The following is a 21,545-nucleotide window of genomic DNA, read 5'->3' on the forward strand; positions in this document are numbered from 1 at the left end:
AACAAAAACTTGAATCGTTAGAGATGTTGCTTTGAAAGTCCCCAGCTGCTGCTGGACAATTTAAAATCAAAAGATGTGGAAACTATTTTGTTAAGCACAAAAACCATCCCTTTTAATAATTTCTCAAAGTGTCGTTGACGTCCTGATGAGTGTCCTTCGGCATATTCTTGTTTGGGCTTCTGAAGAACCCAACGCCATGAGAGTACTTCATCAGTTTGTGATAACATTAAGTTATTACCTTAAAATCTAGATATGCATTTTGGTGGCGTGATGTAAAAAAGAAATGCATTAAAATATTGAGAACAATTATGGAGGGCTCTGTGAACAAAGACGTTTTATGGACTCGGGGTTTAAACACATCACAGACATTTTTTTTTTTTTTTTTGTCAGACTGTCACTTTCTTGTCTCTCAGTCCTCATTTGTTTTCTCATTGATGAGTCACGATAAATAGCAGTGACCGCCAAAGAATTCAGAGGGTTTGTGAAGAGCTATGGGACGTGTGTGTGTGTGTGTGTGTGTGGTAAAAGCGACAGAGCACACCCACACAGACAGACGCAGCGAGCACACAGCATGTGTACTGTTTGCATGTGTCAGATGCTGCATTTATTCTCTGATGGTGGCCTGTGTCAAATGCTTTCTTCACAGTGTGCCCTATGGGCTGGGAGTCAAAGATTTAGACTGAACAACACGTAGGTAATACAGGGCAATTCTTACCCGCTGAGGACTTTGGAAAGGCCAGAGTCATGAATATTCAATAAATTGCTTATTATTTGAAACAAGAGCCCTCAGCTACTTTGCAGGATGCAGATGTCCGTGTGTTTGTTTACATTGTTACTCTGGAGTCATAATGAAATTCACATACAACACCGGTGAGTCAGATCACTTTAAATGAGCATCCTCTCCTTGATTTGCCGGCATTTTGTGTCTTTGATGATACATCCTATGCCATGCCCACTACCGCTCTATAAATACAGATGGCCACTGGACTCTCTAAAAAAGCAGAAAGGCTTCTGCAACCGGATCCGAACACAGCCACAGGAGAAGGAAGCAGACTGAGTGAGGAAATCTCTTCCTGCTCTTTAATTGCACTTCAGGCACCAGATAAATTTCAGGCATGAGACAGGCAGGCGGCACCCTGCTGATGGTGGTCAGTCTGCATTCAGGGTGATGTATGCAATAGTGCTGTAGGGCGAGGAAGCACAGCTTGTGATATTTATCTGCCCAATTAAGGTCAGTGAATCTCGGATGTCTACCAGTGCTTCACTTCAAGCAAATCTGTTTCACAGCCACCACGCAGTTATTGAAAGGTAGTATTGTTTAGAGAAGCACCCAGGCTCAGATACCCACGGAAATTAAATAAGCCATATCACTGTTGTGATTTACAGCACAGAGAATCAGCTGTGAAATACCACAAAAGTCACGGGTTAACACTGCCAGCAGATACAATAAGAAGAACCTGAAATTGGATTGTTCACACGTTCATTTTTACATTAATTTAAATTTTTGCTTTGTTTTCCTGATATTACGAAGCCATTCATATATTCTAATACACCTATATATACCATCCAGAACCAGCACATGGCACTGTAACAGAACGTTCCTGCATTGCCAATTGAAAAACGAATGTGATTATTTGCAAGATCCTTTGTGTTGCTGTACTGTGGTTCTTACATGCCTATTTGGATTTGTACAGAAACAGACATATACCTGCATCACATCAATGTGTGTGTTTAATTAGATGTATGCACGTGTACGAGTTCCGTGCATGTTTATAATAAAGTTCACACAGTCACACACGAAGGGAGGTGGCTTCCACGTAGGGCACTCAGTCCAGCCACCGGGATCATTTTTGGGTCCAGTGAATGTCTCCATCTCCAGCGACACCCCGCAAAGCTTCTAAATTAGCTGAATTTTCACAAGTGGACTTTGCAACTCTTCTAGCATGACAGCATATTTTTACACATTTCTGTTTTTCTTTATCCTAAGCTAAGACTAGAGGAATCCTCATGTCAGGCTGAGTGATTTATAATTTTTTTTCTGTGCCTTGATAACTATACAGTCCTCATATCAGTAATTGGCATTGTCGTTGGCTAAGTCATTTCAAACGTGACGTCCTCGTAGCTGATAGCAAATATTTTGCAATCATTCATTTGGATTAGTTCATGTACCATCATGTGAAATTACATCAATATATGTATTTGTCACAACTGTCCTGACACTCTAGCGAATGTTTGTTGTGTATTTGTCCAATATAATGCAAGGGATGCACTGCAAACCAATACAGTGCAATACCATATGGGATTAACAAAATAACAACTCAGTGTGCCCTATCTTAATAGAGTGCACATGGGTTTGTATTGCAATGTAGCCATGACACAGTAGCTGAACTGTCAGCATTGTGTGGGTCAGTCTAAACACTCATTTACTTGTTAATTTAAACTAAGATTACATCTGTTAGTAAGAGGTAAAATAATGGTGCACACATTTTATTTAGTCCGCTTTAGTTAATTAAACAGTATCAACATTGCAAATTGTCAACTGAACACACTCGTGTGAGGTCGGTGTTACATTTGGCAGTCATGGCATTAAATAGGATATTTAAAGACTGACAAAATCTCCTGTTAGAAATAACTGAACATCTGGAGCAGAAACATGCTGCAGTAAGCAGACATTTATTATAACAACAACAACAACAGGTAAAGCTAATATTATAGATAGACTTTGGGATTGTTATTCTTAAAATCACACTTTTGAATAAAGCTCCCGCTTCTGTTCAGGACATTTTCTCCTTCACTCTGGACACCTTTTGTTGCCATCTCCTCTGGATTCATATTGAAAATGTTTGCAAACAAGCATTTGGGGTTGCATGATGTGCAGGAGGCTCTCTAGTGGCACATGATTGCATCTCATTGTTGATGAAATTGAGGCCTCCCATACAAGGCAAAGCACAGCAAGTGTTCTGCTGGTCAGGAGAGACCCTTTCTTTTTGCTTCGGTGTGCTGTTATTATACTAAAGTGACTGCAAAGACTCCAAACAAGTAGATTATAAAAAACCTTCAACTTGGCAGTGTTTCTGAATAACTTACGTTTTATCAAGCTCCGGAAAATAAAATGTTTTCATTAAGGAATGTTTCACTTTTCTGTCAGCACCACTTCCTTTAGGTTGTGGCTCGATTGGCTTTACAACAGTCTTATTGCTACAGAAAGGCTCATGTTAGTTGAGATGCCTCATGACACCCATCACTAATCAGAACTGCTTAACATGCTAAACCTGCAGTCTGTATATGACTTCAGAGTCAGTGGTTGAAAAACACAAACAAAACTCAGCCCTAACATCAATTGCTGGCATCGCCCAGAATATGGGTTAAGACAATATTAACTTGTTAACTTTCCCAGCCCTACTCAAATCTCACTTAATAATTTGCTGTTTCACTGTCAAAGTATAAATTTGTTCAGACCATTTAAAGGAAAAATATAAATAAATTGTCAGATTGAATTACTAAATGTCGGCATATTTAATTTCAAAAGCTTTGATTTGTGTATTTTGTACGAAATCCATCACAGTTTGAATATTTACACAAAAGACAGAGGTAGCAGAAACAAAGGCAAAGTAGAAAAAGAAAGTTGAATTGTGTTTTGTTGTGGCATGTCTCTTGCTTCTAGTCTTTCTTGAGATTATTGGTAGGGCCAACGTTAGTTAGTGCATCATACAAAGTAGCAGCAGGGACTTCACATGAGGATAAGGCAAGTTGATAATAAGAAAAAAAAAAACAAAACCAAAGCTGCTTGTAAAATAAGAGTTTGAAAAAGCAAACTCTGTTTCAGCCACATTATAGCATTAGTGATTTATGAAGGCTGCATTTCCTGCAAAAATATCAACCAGCTTCATGTTCAGGAATAACAGTGCCTGACAAGGAGAAAAATGAAGTGCAAACAAAAACAAGTGGTGAAGATTTGTTGATTACTTTCCCACCTATAGACGTGTTGTAAGGCTCAAAATGGCCTGCTTCTCCAAAAAAAGAAAGCACGGGTACACTACAGTGGAGAAAATGCTATGAAAATGATGGTGATCCTGGGTTTAGCATTGCCACAGATAAACCTGCAGTAAGAGCAAGAGAAGTTTATCAATTAATTAAATACTGTACTTCGTACTAGAATAAGGTGAAAGTAATTCATAGAGACAAAAAAAACATTTGCAGCCTAAAAAGTGTGGCTTAAAGGGGAGTTCTCTTGAAGTCAATACATCTTCAAGCAGCAACAATCAAACGTTTTTGGTAAATTGTCCAATTGAGATCAGATTGTGCTATTTACATGAGCATTGAACGAAATAATCGACAGCTTGAATGCCGCAAAAGTATCATCCATTTCTGGCAGCAGAGCAATCCCATTATGGTTTTCACTGTGATGTTTTCCACTTGTGACATGCAGACACGATCGTGCAATCACCGTCATTTGGAAACCTACCAAAAACTAAGGTAGACTGCTGATCTAATCAAGCTTGATGTGTTTTTGGTGGTTTGCTACTGCCACCAAGAATGTTATAAAATCAGCCGCATCTGTTAACAAGTCATCTCGAAAACTAATGAGCTGATCTTCATGAAAATTGGTTCACAGGTGCATTTTGATCAAAGGAAGAACCCATTAAATGCCGGTGGTGATCCAGATCAAAAATAATTGTTACAAATGTTCATTTCACTATATATGTGATGTGAACTATATACATGCTCAGCCTGTCACTTGAAACGACAAGTGCATTGTGGGAAATGGAGTCAAAGCATGCTTTGGTTTTTGGAAGTGTTGTTTGAGTTGTCCTGCTGTGCTCCGGCGCAGCCAGGCTTCTCAACTACGGTTCAGATGATAACCTGGAAGGAGGAACGAATATCTTCTTATCTTGTGTATCCTTTCAAATTATGAAATAAAATCACTTGATAAATGAATAAAGACAGTTGGATGTGGAATATGTGTCATTTCCCTGTGTCCAGGTTGACCCTTGGCAGAGGTCAAAAATCTCTGATTGTTCGCCCTTTATTTGTATTTCTTTTCAAACTGCACAAAAGAAATATAATTCTTAATCAGATTATCTTCAGAAAAACTGAATATTTATAAGCAACAGTGTTTCCTCCATTGACGAGTTGTGCTCCAGCATTGTATTTAGTTTTTGTCTTCTTCTTATTTTTCAAACACTGCATGAAACAAGATTTACTGATGTGATGTAACAGACACGAGCTCAAAGCTTCCACAGTTAGAATCAATCTAATGTGCCATTTACATGGATTATGGTCAGATCATAAAAAAGTCAGATCATAAAAAGAGCTGCGCATCTCCTTTAAACCCTCAGTAATCAACAGATATAGAGCCTAATCAGGTAGAAATGTTGACACATATGTTCAATTACATTGTCTATGGTCCATGTAACTGCATCTACCATTTAAGAGTTTAGTTATTGCCTCATCACTACTTCTCAACACGTACATAACGTTTCAGAAATATACTTGATTCAGTCTCTGATCACTGACTGTTTAAGCAGCGATATCATTTCTAAGTTTAAATGTCCAAACATAATACATATCGCGCCAGAACAGTATGACCACTAATATGTGATATAAGCTTCAAATCTGCGGCTCATGTCGGGTGCTACTAGTCTGCAGTGGTTAATCTATCAAAACTGGTCCAACAAAGGAAAAGCAGTGAGACAGCTGCACTTTTAATTGGTGCATTGCCTTATTTCTGTTTGCCAGTTCTGCCTTGCTTAAAAAAACCAAAAAACAAACAAAAAAAAACCGAATGAAATAAAAAAAGGTGAGACTTACATAGTGAAACTTAATCTCAAAGTGCTACAGTATTAGAAAGTGAAAAGCCTCTCTGAATAGAAAAAAACATCAAATGAGAAAAGAGTTTCAGCAGCTTTGACAGAAAAGTGGAGCAAGTTAAAATATAAAAGGTTTGTTGCTGTTGAAGAATGATGCTGTGTTTTTGTAGTTGTTGTTTAGTTTTTTTTTTTTTTTTTTTTACAAAGTCCACAAACATCTTTGTCTATGACTTTACAATCCACGATGCAAAACCTCAAATATCTCCACATGCTACTCTTTACGTGATTTGGTGTCACTCAGGATGGCGAAGCCCACCATTGTCCTCCGTTTTCATGGTCACCAGCAGAGCAGACAATAACTCAATATGACTGTTTTATCACAAGGCAAATGACACCACATTATCTGGAGGACCTATAGACATTTCAAATAGGTAATTCGAGTATGAACACGAACATGCCAACTCATCTGACAGTCCTGCCAGTGATAAATATGGATCCAACAGAAACTATGTGTCACAGTGTGTTGCTTATGATAAAACAAACAAGAAGATAAACACAATATTAGGAAGGTGCTCATAATGTTATGGGAGATCAGTGCATAAGCCAGCTGTGTCCATCTTAAGAAAGCCTGGTCGATGACAACTTCTTGATTCAATATTTGCGACGATCAGCATCAGTGAAAGAAAACACTGATGAAATTGCCCAAGTAATCCTCAAGTGCAGGCATGAAAAGAAAAACCTGGAAAAGGTGGAACGATCAAAGTGGGATTGGATCCAAGAAAACTTTGTGGATGTAAATCTACATTTTGCAATATAAATCAACATAACTGATGCTTGTTGTGCTGTACGAGCTGAAATAAGCATGTCAAAGGACAAAAAGTACAAAAGCATCACTCAGTATTAGGCTCCGTTTACACAACAACGAATATGAGTCTATCCGCAAAACTTTCTTCACTCGTGTGCTGATCCACTGTTTCCACAAAGTTTTTAATCCGGCTCCCAAGGTGGAAAAATTCTTTCACGGTCGCTAGGCACGGACCCAGGCAATGAGCGCTCTTACTGCGCATGCACATCTCTCGCACTCCCTCCGCTCATCCAGTTGTAAACAAACATGGCGGCCCCGTAGTGGTATGACTTGCAGTTCGTATTCTAGTTTTATCCTCCATATCAGTACTTTTATAGTTGAGACTCACCCCTGATAGTATCTGATGCGTCATCAGCCAATGCGGATGTCGGGTGCTCTCCATTTTCTTCACATTTATAGTGTATTGTTCTCTGCACACGTCTGTGTAGTTTCATTACAAAATCAAGCAACAGCGCCCTCATGTTGCCTGGCATACTCACTACATCGTTGTCTCCGTGTCAGCAGCTGCAGTGTAAACACACTCCCTTGTTGTTAACAGATTTGGTGGCGTCACGTGAAATGTTGACATCTAAACAGGGCCTAAGTCCCTAAATTACGCCCAAAACAAATGTACATGAATAAATTAAGCTTTTATTTATTTTAGACGATCTGAATCAGAGATGGGCTAAAGTGACATTTCAAGCAACATTGGCTAGACCAAATGTGGCGTGATAAAAACGGGATAGTGACCTTTAAACGAAGCAATTTCAGTGGGAAAAACTGTTCCAGGAGCCCAAACATAAATGTTCAGGATAGTCTCCCCACAAGCTGCATCTATTCCCTCTCTGGAGGAGAGAGACGTGAGAGCTGAGAGGCTGACCTTTGTCCTTACTCATTTTAATTAAGCACAGCTAATATCAGCTATTTCCATGATGAGGACTCACATTAGCACAGCTCAAACACACACTTGCCAACACACATGTGCAGAAAGACACATGCTGCATGTGGACACACACACACACACACACACACACACACACACACACACACACACACACACACACACACACACACACACACACACACACACACACACACACACACACAGACAATAATTAGTGACTAACTAAATGTCAGGGGCCATAATGGCAAATCTGTTCCTTTAGACACACTCATATTCTCCAAACACTTTCTCCTGCAACCTGCAAAACTGAACGAACAGTGTTTTATGCATTATTGTGCAATCGGGAGTCTTCATACAGCGATATTCTCTAAACAGTTTCAAGGAACAGTAATGCCCTCACAGTGTGTTTTTGTTTTTGTTTTGCTTTGATACAGAGGCCCTGTACACAGGAGCTCAAACAATCTTTTTTTGTCTGTCATTGTTAAAAAACTTTACCCAGCTACACGGCACCATTAAAGTGACTCAAAACGATGTGGTGCATATGGCACGCCTATGGGTGGTGCTGGAACTCTGCCACATAAAGACCAAAAACAGAGAAGAATACACAGAGCATGAAAAAAAAAAGGTCCTAGTTTTGGATAAATCTAACATCTCGCTTTATTAAACCAAATAGCATCTGTCGTTTCTGCAGCTCGATATGGGGCGTATAGTCTGCCATTCTCGTTGTTAAGTGACATTCCAGAAAGGTTATAGGTTCGAGAGGTGGGACTATGACATCATTGTTCTCAGCGACTGTGCGTCTTGCACATCCATACATCAAAGCCAAGGTGGCATTTTCAAATATCTCTGAAATCTATTCTCAAAAAAAGAAAAAAAAGAAAAGAAAATTCAAGCTGCTAAAACGCGGCCCCATGTGGATGACTGGCCAAAAATTATGCCATTACACAAAATAGCATTGTGGTATATTTACAAGACCTGAGAATCACTGCACAGAATATACAATGATTTATTCAAAATCCGCAAAGGTCAAAAGATCGCAATCTATATTCATTAGTTTAATACCTCAATCAGCTTCACTGCCCCATGACCTATTTAGAGCACGGACGGATCTTTTAGTCGAAGTTTGTGAAGTTGAAACTGTGATACTCCCTTAATTTGATCATTCAACAATGACAAACTATATCAGCTAGTGCAAAGCATATCCTGGTCGTAAAAAATTATGAATCAATTTCTCCACTACTTGTTCAGTTCTTGTACTAGCTTAACACAAGTGTAGTGAATAGCAACTTACCAGGGCCATCCTATGGTGAGTTAACATGGCTAATGACCAATGATGCCAGTAACGAGTTCATTTGTAACGCCTCACTATCATATGACCACTTTTTTCAGTAACGGGAAATCTAACGCTTTACTGTTTCCAAACCAGTAATAGGATTAAAGTTAGTTCTCGAAGTCACTGTGCGTTATTATATCTTTTTTCAATCAATCAATCAATGACAGACTTTATTTGTCTGAGAGGGGAAGAATTAAAAGGTTGCATAGAGCAGGCGGTGCAAATAAATAAATAGATGAATAGTGCAACAACAGAGTAAAACTACATCGCTGGCTAAATAGATATCAGTAACAGTAGAAAAAATTGGATAATAAAATCATGAGTCAGATATAAATACAACAAAGAATGAAGGTCAAAGGTTAAAATGTGTATAAACATGGTGCAGGAGGCCCGGCAGTGATCAGCACAATTTTTAGCAGCGCGAGTTGTCATTTTTATTTTGAGAGGTTGGGGGCTGTTGTCGGCAGCTGCTGAAAGTAACTGAATGAGTAACTTGTAATCTAACACAGTTACTTTTCAAAACAAGTAATCAGTAGAGTAACAGAGTTACTTTTTAAAGGAGCAACTAGTAATCAGTAATCAGATTATGTTTTCAAGGTAACTGTGGCAACATTGCTCATGACAAAATAGCAGGTCGTCTTGATTTTACTTGAAAGATGAACAACAAATGCAAAACCCTTTGCACTATTTGACATCAGGGTTAAATGCTCGATTGTTTAACCAATATGTTTGGACACCGCTATCCATTTTAAATTGAGCAAAGGGCAAGTCAGCACGAGGTTGGGTTGCAATTACACTTAAATCGTACCATGTTGATGAGACATTTTCAACAATAAACGAGGGATAAATGTCACCATAAAGGTGTTGATTTTGTGGATTAATTCAGGGAGCATTAGTTTTTTTTGTGGGTTTTTTTCTTATTTCAAACTAAGATCATGAGAGAATTAAATCTGTCTTGGGGGAGGGGGCGGTTTGCTGGGCCATTTCATGCCACACTGTAATTAGATTCTATCTCTGTGCTGACATTAAAGAGAGGAGCTGCGACCTGGAGGTTTATCCATCCATTTCACTTTCCTCCAAAAAACACTCTTTCTACATAGGCGTGGGCAAAGTTTTACTGTGGATCCTCTCTGATCTAATACAATGGCTAAAGCATTTTCGTCACATACAGGATTTCCCATTACATTTTTGGGAAGTAGAGAACAAAATTAGACCGCATGCCACGTGAAGCCAAACATTTCATGATTTATTCACATACAAGTTCCTTACACATTCATAAATACAATGGATTGCAAAAGCATTCCTACACCATGACCTTTCCACTTGTCACATTCCGGCACATTACACCAACAAATAATAATTAATATTATTGGGATTTTATGTGATTGAAAATTTGATAGGTAAAACTGATATAGTGAAACAAAATCTCACAGTGCTCCAGTATTCAGAACATAGAAAACACAGCCGGATGGAAAGCCAAAGCTGCTCTTTAATGTAAGAAAGAGCACGCAACTATCAAATGGTAAGAAAAACATGAATGATGGGCAAAAACAGAGATGTTTTTGCAGAGATGAAAGCTCAAAACGGAAAATGTGTCTCTTTCCCCCTTCCTCACTGTGACGAGATATTCTTAGATGAGAGGTGCTCTGCATATTTAATGCATTATCACATCTACAATCTTAATTAACGGAGCAGGAGGAAAAGAATGGCAGCTGAGTAGAGGGGATAGTCATGTGATGAGCAGTAGGGCGGGTGGGACCCGATACCAATCTCTCAGTCCTCAGGATTCTACATTAGATAATGGACAAGATAGACTGTATATAGGTCAGAGTAGGAAAGGCGAGAATAAAATACATATAGATGAAGAAGAGTGATATAGTACAGAAAATAATACCAGCTGATGACACATGCAGTTATAGTGGGCAATAGTCACGACATTTGAGATTTACTGAATAATCCCTGGCACAGCCACAAGGCAGAGGGCATTCAGTTTAATCACGATAAATCAAGTATCTATAGGACGCTGAAAGTTTCTTCAGATATGGCAGTGAATTATAAACGCATTGCTCATATTGATAGAGAGACTGTATGTTTTGGTTTTCTACCATGAGCATGTGGAGTGTCCAGAACTGAGAGAAAAAGAAATACAGTACTTTTGCCTGTTCCTTTTACATCAGAGGACTCTAAACCATAAAGTCAGGAAGATAGTGGTTGTTTTTTTTTGTTTTATCCAGCCTCCAACACCCCCTCCTCAGGGCCACTGTTGAATGCGAAAGTAGGGGCAGAAGCACAAATGCAGGAATCTAATTTGCTGAGGTAATATCCGAGAGAGAGAGCGAGAGAGAGAGAGAGAGAGAGAGAGAGAGCGAGAGAGAGAGAGAGAGAGAGAGAGAGAGAGAGAGAGAGCGAGAGAAATGTCACACTGAGATATGTGAAGGCTACAGGGAAGTCACCACGGCCTCTAATACTACAGCAGGATGTGATTCACAAGTTAAATCGTGATAATAACTTCACATTTCAGTTCCTTTATAACTGATGTATTGTTCACATAATACGAACCCTCTGGAGACGTGGCTGGTGAGAAAAAAATGTTTCATATGTGGTTCAAACATTACCGATATTGATCAGCTCCTACAAGTCTGAAACTATGGTTCTTGCATTGAAAAAGACAAACCATTTACAGGTGGCTTCGTTTCAGAACTATACCTTAGGTTCTTATTTACAAGAGGTGGTATGACTCGGATTGTTGTCCGGTCGTCTCCCAATCGGAAGTGTTGCAGTGATTCCCATATCTGCATGCCTACATACTGAAGTGTCCTTGGGCAAGACACTGAACTGCAACTGCTGGGTGAATGTAGTATGTGAGTGATGGTTTTTGTGGTGGTTGGAGTGGCCGATGGCCCAGTTCGGCAGCTATGCCTTCGTCAGTCTGCCCCAGGGCAGCTGTGGCTGCAGGCATAGCTAGCCACCATATGGTAATGTGGAGGGAATGAGTAAAGTGTTTTTGAGCGCTACATAAAACCCATGGGAGTAAAGAGAGAGAGAGAGAGAGCTGAGCTGTAAAACAAAGTTTTCTGCTTGCAGGTTGTTTAGGGTTAGGGTTAGGGGTTTTAGGTCATAACCAAAAGAATAGGATCATGGACACAAGTGGCAAAAATGAGTTTCTTCTGTAGGGTGGCAGGTCTCACTCTCGTTGGCTGAGCGAGAAGTCTGGCCATCTGGGAGAGATTTAAAGCCACTCAAAGCTACAGCTATTCCTCCAATTTGAGAAACGCCAGTGAATCGGGTGTCTGATTTGGCTGTCCTACCATTGGTAGTGTAACATGCTTAGCAGGGGAACAGGGGAGAAGTCTCAGGGTTACCAGCGGTTCAGTGTATAATGTATGTTTTGGTTGCTTTTGAGCAGTTTGGGAGCATCTTGAGGTCAGCCAAGAGGAACTGAATGAAGTTCCAATGACGGTTCAGATGGATGGATGGATGGATGTTTTTGATAATAGAAAGATAATTCATATATTGAACTGAGGATAAGGAAGGCAGTTTATTGAGGTAGAATTACGAATAATGTGCCATGCCAGGCCAAATGTCTAATTCATGCAGGAGAAAAAAAAAATAAAAAAGATCAAAAAACTAATGTCTTGAGAGAGATCACCACATCGTTCCAGCAAAAAAAAAAGTTCAAATACAGTTTCTCTCTTGAGCTCAAGTACTGAGTGACTGCATCCCTTGCAGATAAAAAAAAAAAAAAAAAAACGTTCAAATAGTTGTTTAACAAAACTTCAATAACAAGCACATACAAGAAAGTCCTCTGGCTCCACAGACATAGATATGCATTATAGATGGGCATAATTGCTCGGTGGATAAGCTGGTCAAGGACCCTTCAAAGCACCTGAAATGAGTTGAGAACATTGCACATTTTTCTTACATTTGCAGTAATCCCCGTTCTGCTTTCATTTTCTTGTTACTTATCCCGGTGCACAGTCTCGCAAAATAAAAGTGCCAAAAAATCCAGTGCTATGAAAACCTTTCATGTCAACTGTAACATCTGTGTCGCTGTATTAATAAATGGTGTATGCTTGGACTGGAAAGCCAAGATTAAAGTGTCTGGGTGTTTTTTTTTTTTTTTGGGGGGGGGGTTTCTTAGCAAGTCTTCCTTTCATTTCAACGGAGAAGAAAAAAAAATTGCACAGTCCCACAAGCCTCTACAACATGACAGAGCTGCTCCCTTGCTAAATCTCATCTGTAAAGAAATCCCTCTGTTCTCCATGAGTGGGTTTAAGCATGTGTACACAAGTAGAGAACAGTGACAGGTAATGTTACACTGTCCACAGAGGTTTTAAAAAGTAAACATAATAATGAGCAATATGGTGGAGAGTTACATAGAAGCCATATCAGTAGACATATGCTGTTGTCCCTACATACATAAATAAATGGCAGAGTGGTTGTCAGAGTAATAAAAGTAAAATTCAGACTAACTACAGGGCTGGGTTAAAGACATGAACACAGACAATTATCAGATGGATTGAGTAATCTGTAAATTCTCCATGCTTCCTGTCTGCAGATCACTCTGATACATGAAAATGCATTTGCATGATGACTCAGCAGTAGCATAAGATGTCATCATAACACCACCTGGCTGTACTAAGAGCTGATAACAGAGAAAGCAACAAGAACATTGCATATCCAAGCATCAGAAAATTCCTTTTTTTTTTTTTTTTTTTGCATACACTGTTTATCTTTTCTTATGACCGTTCCACTCAGGACTAAAAAAAAAAAAAAAACAGTTCCAGACAATTCACTGGAAAACATCTGAGTGAGAATACAAAGATGTTACATTTGTGAACAACACTTGATATTTGTAAGTCAGAACTGTTGCCAGATCATAGCCACTAGGTCACATCCATCAGGAGTTCATGCCATTGCAAAGCATATTATACCACTGACAGCTGGCACATTAGCTTCAGTTTGATTGTGGCCATATGGCCGGTGGGTGACGAGCTGCCATGACCCAAAACACCCCTGGTAAGAGTCCCATTACAGAGTGTTCTTTACAAAGCCAACACCTACAAAAACATGATGGTCCTGTTGCGACCATTACTGCCTGCCAAGCAGCTGATTACGGTTTATCACAAGTACATTTACAGACATGGCGCACCTGTAAAATGTGCCTGGAGTGGTGGAAAGAGACTGTTTAACCGAAAACAGCTCTGCTCGCTTTCACTGTGAATGTCATTGCATAAAACATCTCTGTCGGTGCTGTGCATCAGAAAACACTCTTATCGTTAAACTAACAGAGATGATAATTATTACGCCAGATCACAAAAAAATAAAAAAATAAATAAAAAGAGTAAACACTGATAGATTGTCAGGTCCTTTTCATTAGTGTTTTCTTGGAAACTCAGACTTGCATGAATACTTGATTTATACAAAGTTAATGAGTTATTGAAAGGAGATATATCCATTCGTGTCCAGTCTGTATTTACACACATGAAACTATGCAAATTGGTGCACGATTTCCTTTATCTCTTTCCACACTGTCAAAATCAGCTACTCTTCAATTCTAATGTTGGGTCTCATATTTCACCCCCCCCCCCCCCCCCCCCCCGACAGCCAATTCGTTTCTACTACCAGCTCCTGTAATATCAATATAAACATGTCTTTCCGAACATGTGGCATTCAAAGCAACTCATTCCCATCGTTAATCGTTACCTCGGCTCTCAGCTCATTCAGGGAGTCTCTTCAACGGTTCCACAGCCAGCTTCAACCCTGTTATGCAATCAATCTATTTTCTGCATTCTGGGAGGGTCGGAGTTTCTTCTACCTTTAATGGGGTTATCGTTACTGATGCTGCTTCACATCATCTACAAGGGATTGCTAAACAAAACATTTATTAATTCTGTATGATGTTGAAGGAAAAATGAACAAAAAATGTCTCCAATGGCAGCCGAACTCTGGTAGGTGCAATACCACGGCTGAATGACTGAGAATCTCTATAGCCTGCATTGAAACTCCCGTTCCTAAAATTAACACCGGCTCTCATTTTCAAACCTAGAAATGTGATATATCTGAGTTTAAACATGTTTTGCATGTGCTTTATATCATAATAACACAATGAATGTAAAATAGCCGTTATATGAAAAATCTACTCATTCAGCTTTTCATTGAATGTGATCTTAAAATGTGCTTCACCAGTAGGCTATTTGCAAAGGGACAGAGGTAAACTGCACTCCTATCAAGAGCTATGAACCACCAAAGAAGAGAGAACCACATGATAATCAAAGGGAAGTTATTGAAAATGTCAAGTAAATGCTTTGCCATCTCAATATCTCAGTTCAAAGAGCAATAATGGTATTGTTAATGGGTGAGAGAAGATAAGAAAAAGAAGACCAACAAAGCATAAAATCTGCTAAATTAATGTTGTATACACAGGGAGGAGCACCTGATAGGAAATTCTTCTCATCACCAGTGAAAACTGTAAGTACCCAGAATAACAGTTTATCCAAGCACTATCCAGGCCATCTCTGTTTCGTCCAGGCCATCTCGGTTTTCTTATGAAAACTGCTGTTTTTGTGGGCGTGTTGTGTGGACTAAAACAAAAACAGAAATAAATAGACAAAGAAAAGAACAAAAGCATATATTTCCAGTTATGGTTTACACCAAGAACTTGCAGGTACAGTTATAGCCACACAACTAAAATCATTATCGTAGGCTCTCTCCATATGTCATAAAAGAGATGCCAGCTGGAGAGATGCTACCACTTGCAAATTTCACATATCACTGCTCACACTTCTACAAGGAGTGTGCCTGACCCTTACCTTCTTCTATTATTAATATACTGAATTGTGTGGAGGTATGCGTATCCCAGCATTATGTTCTTTAGATAAAGTGCTAACCTTGGCTTGATTTGAAACAGAATAGAGCCAGAACATTATGGTTTACATTTTCAGTTGATATGATTTCCATCAACAGTGAATTAGAGCCACCCCGCCTTTACATGGAACACTAGCTTCATTAACGAAACAAAAGACAGAGAGAAAGAGAGAGAGAGGTTGTTCCTCAGGCAGGTTTTCAGTAAAGCTTTTTATCAGCTTATTAAAAACAGGACATGGCAAGTGGAAAATGGATTTTTAGTGGGGCTGTTTTTCCTGTTGAGCTGCTTACCTACAGTGTGAGGTACCACCATATAAACTCAGCCATGACCCTATTATTCTAACAAGCAACAATTAGGACACTCTTGTCAATTAGCCTTGTGTGCCCAAAACACCTACTTAATGCCTAATAAAATGCAAATGTACCTAGCGACCTTGTTATATACCCACAATGAAACCTAATTCTGACAGCCTCTCAAGTGCTCAGTAGCTTTTTCTTCCTTTAACACTTGTTAGCCCGCGCGGCAGTACATGGAGCAAGCCAGTTATTACAGATTACAGCTACGAGTTCTAAGAATCAAATCTCTGGTGTTACCTCTTGTGACAAAATCCAAGGAGGGCTGATTAAAGCTTCACGGTCTGCCTTTAGTCATTTAAACATACAGGTTTGTTCTTTGTGCTACATAGCCCACAGGCACAAAATGTACCCTCAGTTTGCCGTCACCTAAGAAAATTGTCTTTCAGTTTTGTGTGCGACAAATAAGACGTGAAACCACAAAAGACAGGAAAAGAAAAACACACAAGGAAAAAAAAAAGTGTTTAAACTTTTGCACTACAAATCAAATAGAGAATTGGGCTGCAGATGTACAAGACAACTGAAATCCCTCAGAAGACATCTTATAGAAAACCATCTTATTGTAGATTATGAGTCAATAAGTGTTACGTTAAACGCATGTGTGTGTCTGTAACGAACCACGCAGACTATTGAACTTACCTTTTACGATGAGGTTGAGGAGTTTTGGCCGGGGGCTGCGCTCACTCTGGATGGAGCACGTGTACTGGCCATCATCACTTACATCCACTTTCTGTATCTGAAGGCTGTACTCATGTTTGTCTCCAACACTTGACACGATGGACACACGTGGGTCCACGGACCATTTGTCCTCCCCTGCGAAAATGATACTGGAGCGGTTCAGCCAGGCTCCTTTAGAGATCCGATCCAACAGGTAGCACCTAAAAGGCAAGAGAAAGCATATTAGATTGCTCGGAGGAATGTTTTCTGCCCGACTCCTGAACAACTCAGTAGAGTCACCATCTCAATGATCATTATGTTTGCTGTCAAAATGTGTTTTCAGAAACTGTCGTCTTGGTTAATTTATTAGCTATCAAACTTTAACGTGGTGTTTGAGCTGTTATTATGGTTCACGTGTGTTTCTGGGGTCTTGCAAAAATTAAGTGTATCACGCATGAATAGCATGTGAACCAGACGGTGTGTACAAATTCACCTGAGCAAGAAACACTAATGGGAGCGGTGCCAGAAAATGAGTCATCCCAAGCTGAAATCTGTGGATGGTGTGACTCAACCTGTTGTAGTTGTGTCGAGGCATGAGATGTGACTCTGGACTAAAATAACTGGAGCAATGAGTAATAGTTGAACATAAGTAAGTCTGCTGTGCAGTTTAAAGTGGACACCGGGTGAAAGTGAAAAAGTGAAACACTTGTCATACATTGTGCATTTGGTTCGCCGTCTACTTTAGGTAAAACAAATCACGACAGCCACACTACAAAACTGCACAACTGATCAACAGTTTGCCGATCGCCGACACTAAAAACAGTAAAAAAAAAAAAAAGAAAAGGTCTCAATCCGTTATTGCCAATCCTATCAAGACATTCTTAACAATAAATATACAAATTATGAAATTGTGTAGTCAAATGGAAAGATATAATAATTAAAATAGCAAATAATGTCAGTTGTTTTTCACATAATAGTCAATTACACAAAGGTTCTGCATTACATAAAAGATTACCTAGGAACAGCTTAGCAATGAACAATTTGAGATGATATTGTAAAGTCCCATGTCCCCAATAAAGGCAACAGGTTGACTTTATTTATTCTGGCAGATCCTTGGAGTTTGCAGAGTTGAGTATACACATTATTACCTTTATTGTTTATTGTGCACTTATGGCACGGATGAGATAATAGAATGGATAGAGTGATAGTTTTCAATTCCATTTGTACAACTCCATGCTTAAAATGCTGATAAATCAGTTGTATGCCCAACGGTCAAACCCGCTCCACTATGAACATTGTGACTGCTACAAATGTCTTTCTCTTTGGGAAGCTGAGTGCCCAGGCACAAAGTGGTCGATGAAGTCGCCACTCTCACAAGACTGCTGTGTTGGTTATGAATCCATAAGTTGCTGTGACTTAAAAAAAAAAGAGAAATCCTCTGTGAAAAATACTCTAATAATGAGTAGGAAAACAGGCAATGAAGTTTGGCTCTTTAACTGTTGTCAACATGCCATGCAGACTGCCAGCACCAGGAGCAAAGCCACTGAGGAAATCAGTTTGGCACTATCCACAAAGCTCTTTACCCTGTGTGCCAAGAAAGTGTCTGTCAGTAAGGCAAGTAGAGGACAATGGTCTAGTACAGGTTGCTTTTTCTCTTCAAAGAAAGCTTAAGATACCTGAGAGGTATTGGGGCAAAGGGGTGGCAAAAAAGGAATAAAGGGGAGTTATGGAGAAAGAAAAAAAAAAAACTCATATCAACTTGTGAGGTTCAACTGCTGCAATAGATAGATAGATAGATAGATAGATAGATAGATAGATAGATAGATAGATAGATAGATAGATAGATAGATAGATAGATAGATAGATAGATAGATAGATAGATAGATAGATAGATAGATAGATAGACAGACAGACAGACAGATAGATAGATAGATAGATAGATAGATAGATAGATAGATAGATAGATAGATAGATAGATAGATAGATAGAGAGATAGATAGAGAGATAGAGAGGCTTTTTGTTTTGTGTGTGTTTTCTGAAAAAAGTAATGTACTTTAATCTTCTAGAGGTTTTGAATGTTTACATTGTTCCACTTTGAGATAATTATAACTCTGATACATTTAAAAGAAAATTCATTTTGTATTGTAAAATTGACTTTTTCATTTGTTTGTTTTGGGGCTTGTTTGCTGTTCAGAGGCAATCATTCAGAGACTAATAGCTTAACACTTTTTTTGGTGGGGCCCATTCAGTACTTTTAAAGGGCTAAACAGGAACGCACAATACACCGGTGCCCAGGCCACAGCCACTGATGTGAACAGCTTCACAAAAACTTGCTGGGCTTCCGTACGATAACATTGTAAAACATTTTAAAGAAATCAAGTTGAAATTGATTTATATCTTCTCTCACTAAAATGATCCTTTCAGAATCACATATTTGGCATGTTCATTCCATGAAAAAAAAAGAAATATATATATATGTACACACAAACATATATATATTTGTCCTAAACATGCCTACTCTTGCCATAATGTGCATACATAAACTGCTGACAACAGCTGTTGTTGTGCTGTTGTTGAGGAGGAACCTGAGTTTAACAGCCACCTTTCAAGAATAGATTTGTGGCGAAGTAATACTTTGACAAAGCTGTGCTTGTCTTAATATCTACAGCCACTTTTGACACTTTGCATTTTTCTTACTTCTCTCGCACTCTGCATCCATAAATTACTAATGCTATCTAAATGTACTTAATCATGCACCAGAGAGTCACACAGATATATGCCTGTGTCAAAACAACTGCACACAAAGCAATTTTTCAAAACAAGTCATTTTAAATTAGCACATGTTCACAGGTGGTGTTGTAGCTTAATGTGGCGACTTCCTTTGTTTCTGCTTTCTTCCATAGGAACGACACAAGAAGCCCTCACAGGCCTGGCATGAGACAGAACAACGTGGCAGATTTGGGCTGCTCCATTTTGGCTCTCTGTGATAACAACCAATTTGATGGGAGTGTAGACTCAACGCTGATCAGTTGTATGGAAACCAATTCCTACAGACAACATGCAGCGCTGTGATCAAACTGCAGGAATAATTGTCAGTAGCCTAAATCTGCCTGACACACAGACTCCCAGGAATCAGGTATGTCAACTCAGTATGTTTCCAAAACCTGCTTGATTTCAGCAGAGAGAAATGCATGTCGTCACGGAGGTAGTTCCGCTGCTCTGAGAGGGATTATTTGTTTGTGTTTTACGTCACAGCTTTTCATTTCTCCCTTTGACACTTGCTGTCTTGAGTTATAAGAAACCATGCAAAACAAGAAGCATGGATGTTTCCCATTAAAAATTCCATCTGCCACATTTCACTGATTCTTTCTCTCAGATAGTAGCAGAGCAGTGTGAAACCGATAAAACCAAAGTTGGGCTTTGCTCACATCAAGTCCCATCTCTTCAGGAGCGCCCCAGGAAACAGAGAGCCCATTGTTCGTACAAAGCTCCACTAATTATTCCACATACGTCAGAATATTCCCTCTGAAGCATCCCTGACATTAAAACATGCACTAATTGATACTTGTATTCGTCCGTGTGTCTGATGAGTGACTGCATAGCAGCCAGGCTAATTACAAATCTGTTTTTCCTTTTTCTCCATGTTGGATTTTGGAAGTGAATATGCACAAGGAAATCTGCTTTTGCAAACATGACAGAGGGACGAAGCACATTGCAGGATAATTGTCACTGAATTGAAAGTTTTGATTTTATAAAATTGTTATGTACTCCTCTATTAAACAAACATCATATTTGTATTTCACGTCATGCAGACCAAGTTGGATAATGAGCAGAAAAACATAATCCAGTGTTTCCTTCACTTTTTTGAGGAGTGGTGGACCTCCGCTCATAAACCTTCGCTGCTGCTCCTTCAAATTTCTTTTTCTTTTCTATTTGTCACAAACACACCACCGCCACGAGTCTCCACCTTTACAGCAGAGTCCTGCACTGGGTCAGGTACTTGTGAGTACTCAGATTAACTACAGATAATTACTCCAAAAAGAGCGACTCTGTACTGAATGGACGACTCGCCCTGCATTGACAGGTTTTATCTGTTAACACACCTTAATGAGAGACAACCACGGACAACGGACAGGCTTTCCTGGCAAATTTCAAGCTGAGCGGACGCTAAACAGGCCACAATACTAGGACTGGAGCCAATATGAATATTCAGCTGCTGTGGTGGCATCTGGATATTAATTTTGATATCAGAATAATTGCTGTACCCCCCCCCCCCCCCCCAATGGTGATGCTGTCTAAAGACAAGGTGCTGTTTCTTTCAGTGGAGTTTTGCACAATAAATGGTCTTAAAATGGCATTCAATCTTTTTGAAGCATGTTTTATTCTGCTGAAATATATATGGCATGTTACTGTGTTCAGAAACAGTCATTTACAGTCAATTAATTTACTAATTACATCGCAATATGGATTTTAGGACATATCACCCAGCTCTAAATACTGGTTGAAAAGAGAGGTTGTGGGGATACTTTTTATCAGTTAGAGATGGGGAAACAGTAAAAAATTAAGTTTTCACCCTGATCCAGTACATACCCACACTAGCATTTTTAATATGGGCGTTAAGGACTAAACCAACTGCATATGCTAGACAGGTGTTGTTATGTTTATTCAATAACATAACTTCTAGAACAATCCAGGTTTTTTTGGCTGAGTGCAATACAATGTATGTAGGCCTACTGTAAGGTTTCCACCAGAGAACTCAGCAACAGTATGTAAAAT

The 21,545-nt window shown here is 39.2% G+C and overlaps 1 protein-coding gene across 1 annotated transcript in view; it reads right to left on the reverse strand.

The window, feature by feature from the left end:
• negr1 (neuronal growth regulator 1) overlaps nt 1-21,545 on the reverse strand; it is a gene marked incomplete at both ends in the record, with an annotated part of 138,872 nt that overhangs the window by 80,409 nt on the left and 36,918 nt on the right. Inside the window, one exon of the mRNA XM_080506526.1 lies at nt 16,752-16,990. Within this exon, the coding sequence (XP_080362652.1) occupies nt 16,752-16,990 (239 nt within the window). The remainder of the gene's footprint in view (nt 1-16,751; nt 16,991-21,545) is intronic.

The sequence above is a fragment of the Blennius ocellaris genome (genome assembly GCF_963422515.1).
Source record: "Blennius ocellaris genome assembly, chromosome: 12".
Taxonomy (NCBI): Eukaryota; Metazoa; Chordata; class Actinopteri; order Blenniiformes; family Blenniidae; genus Blennius; species Blennius ocellaris.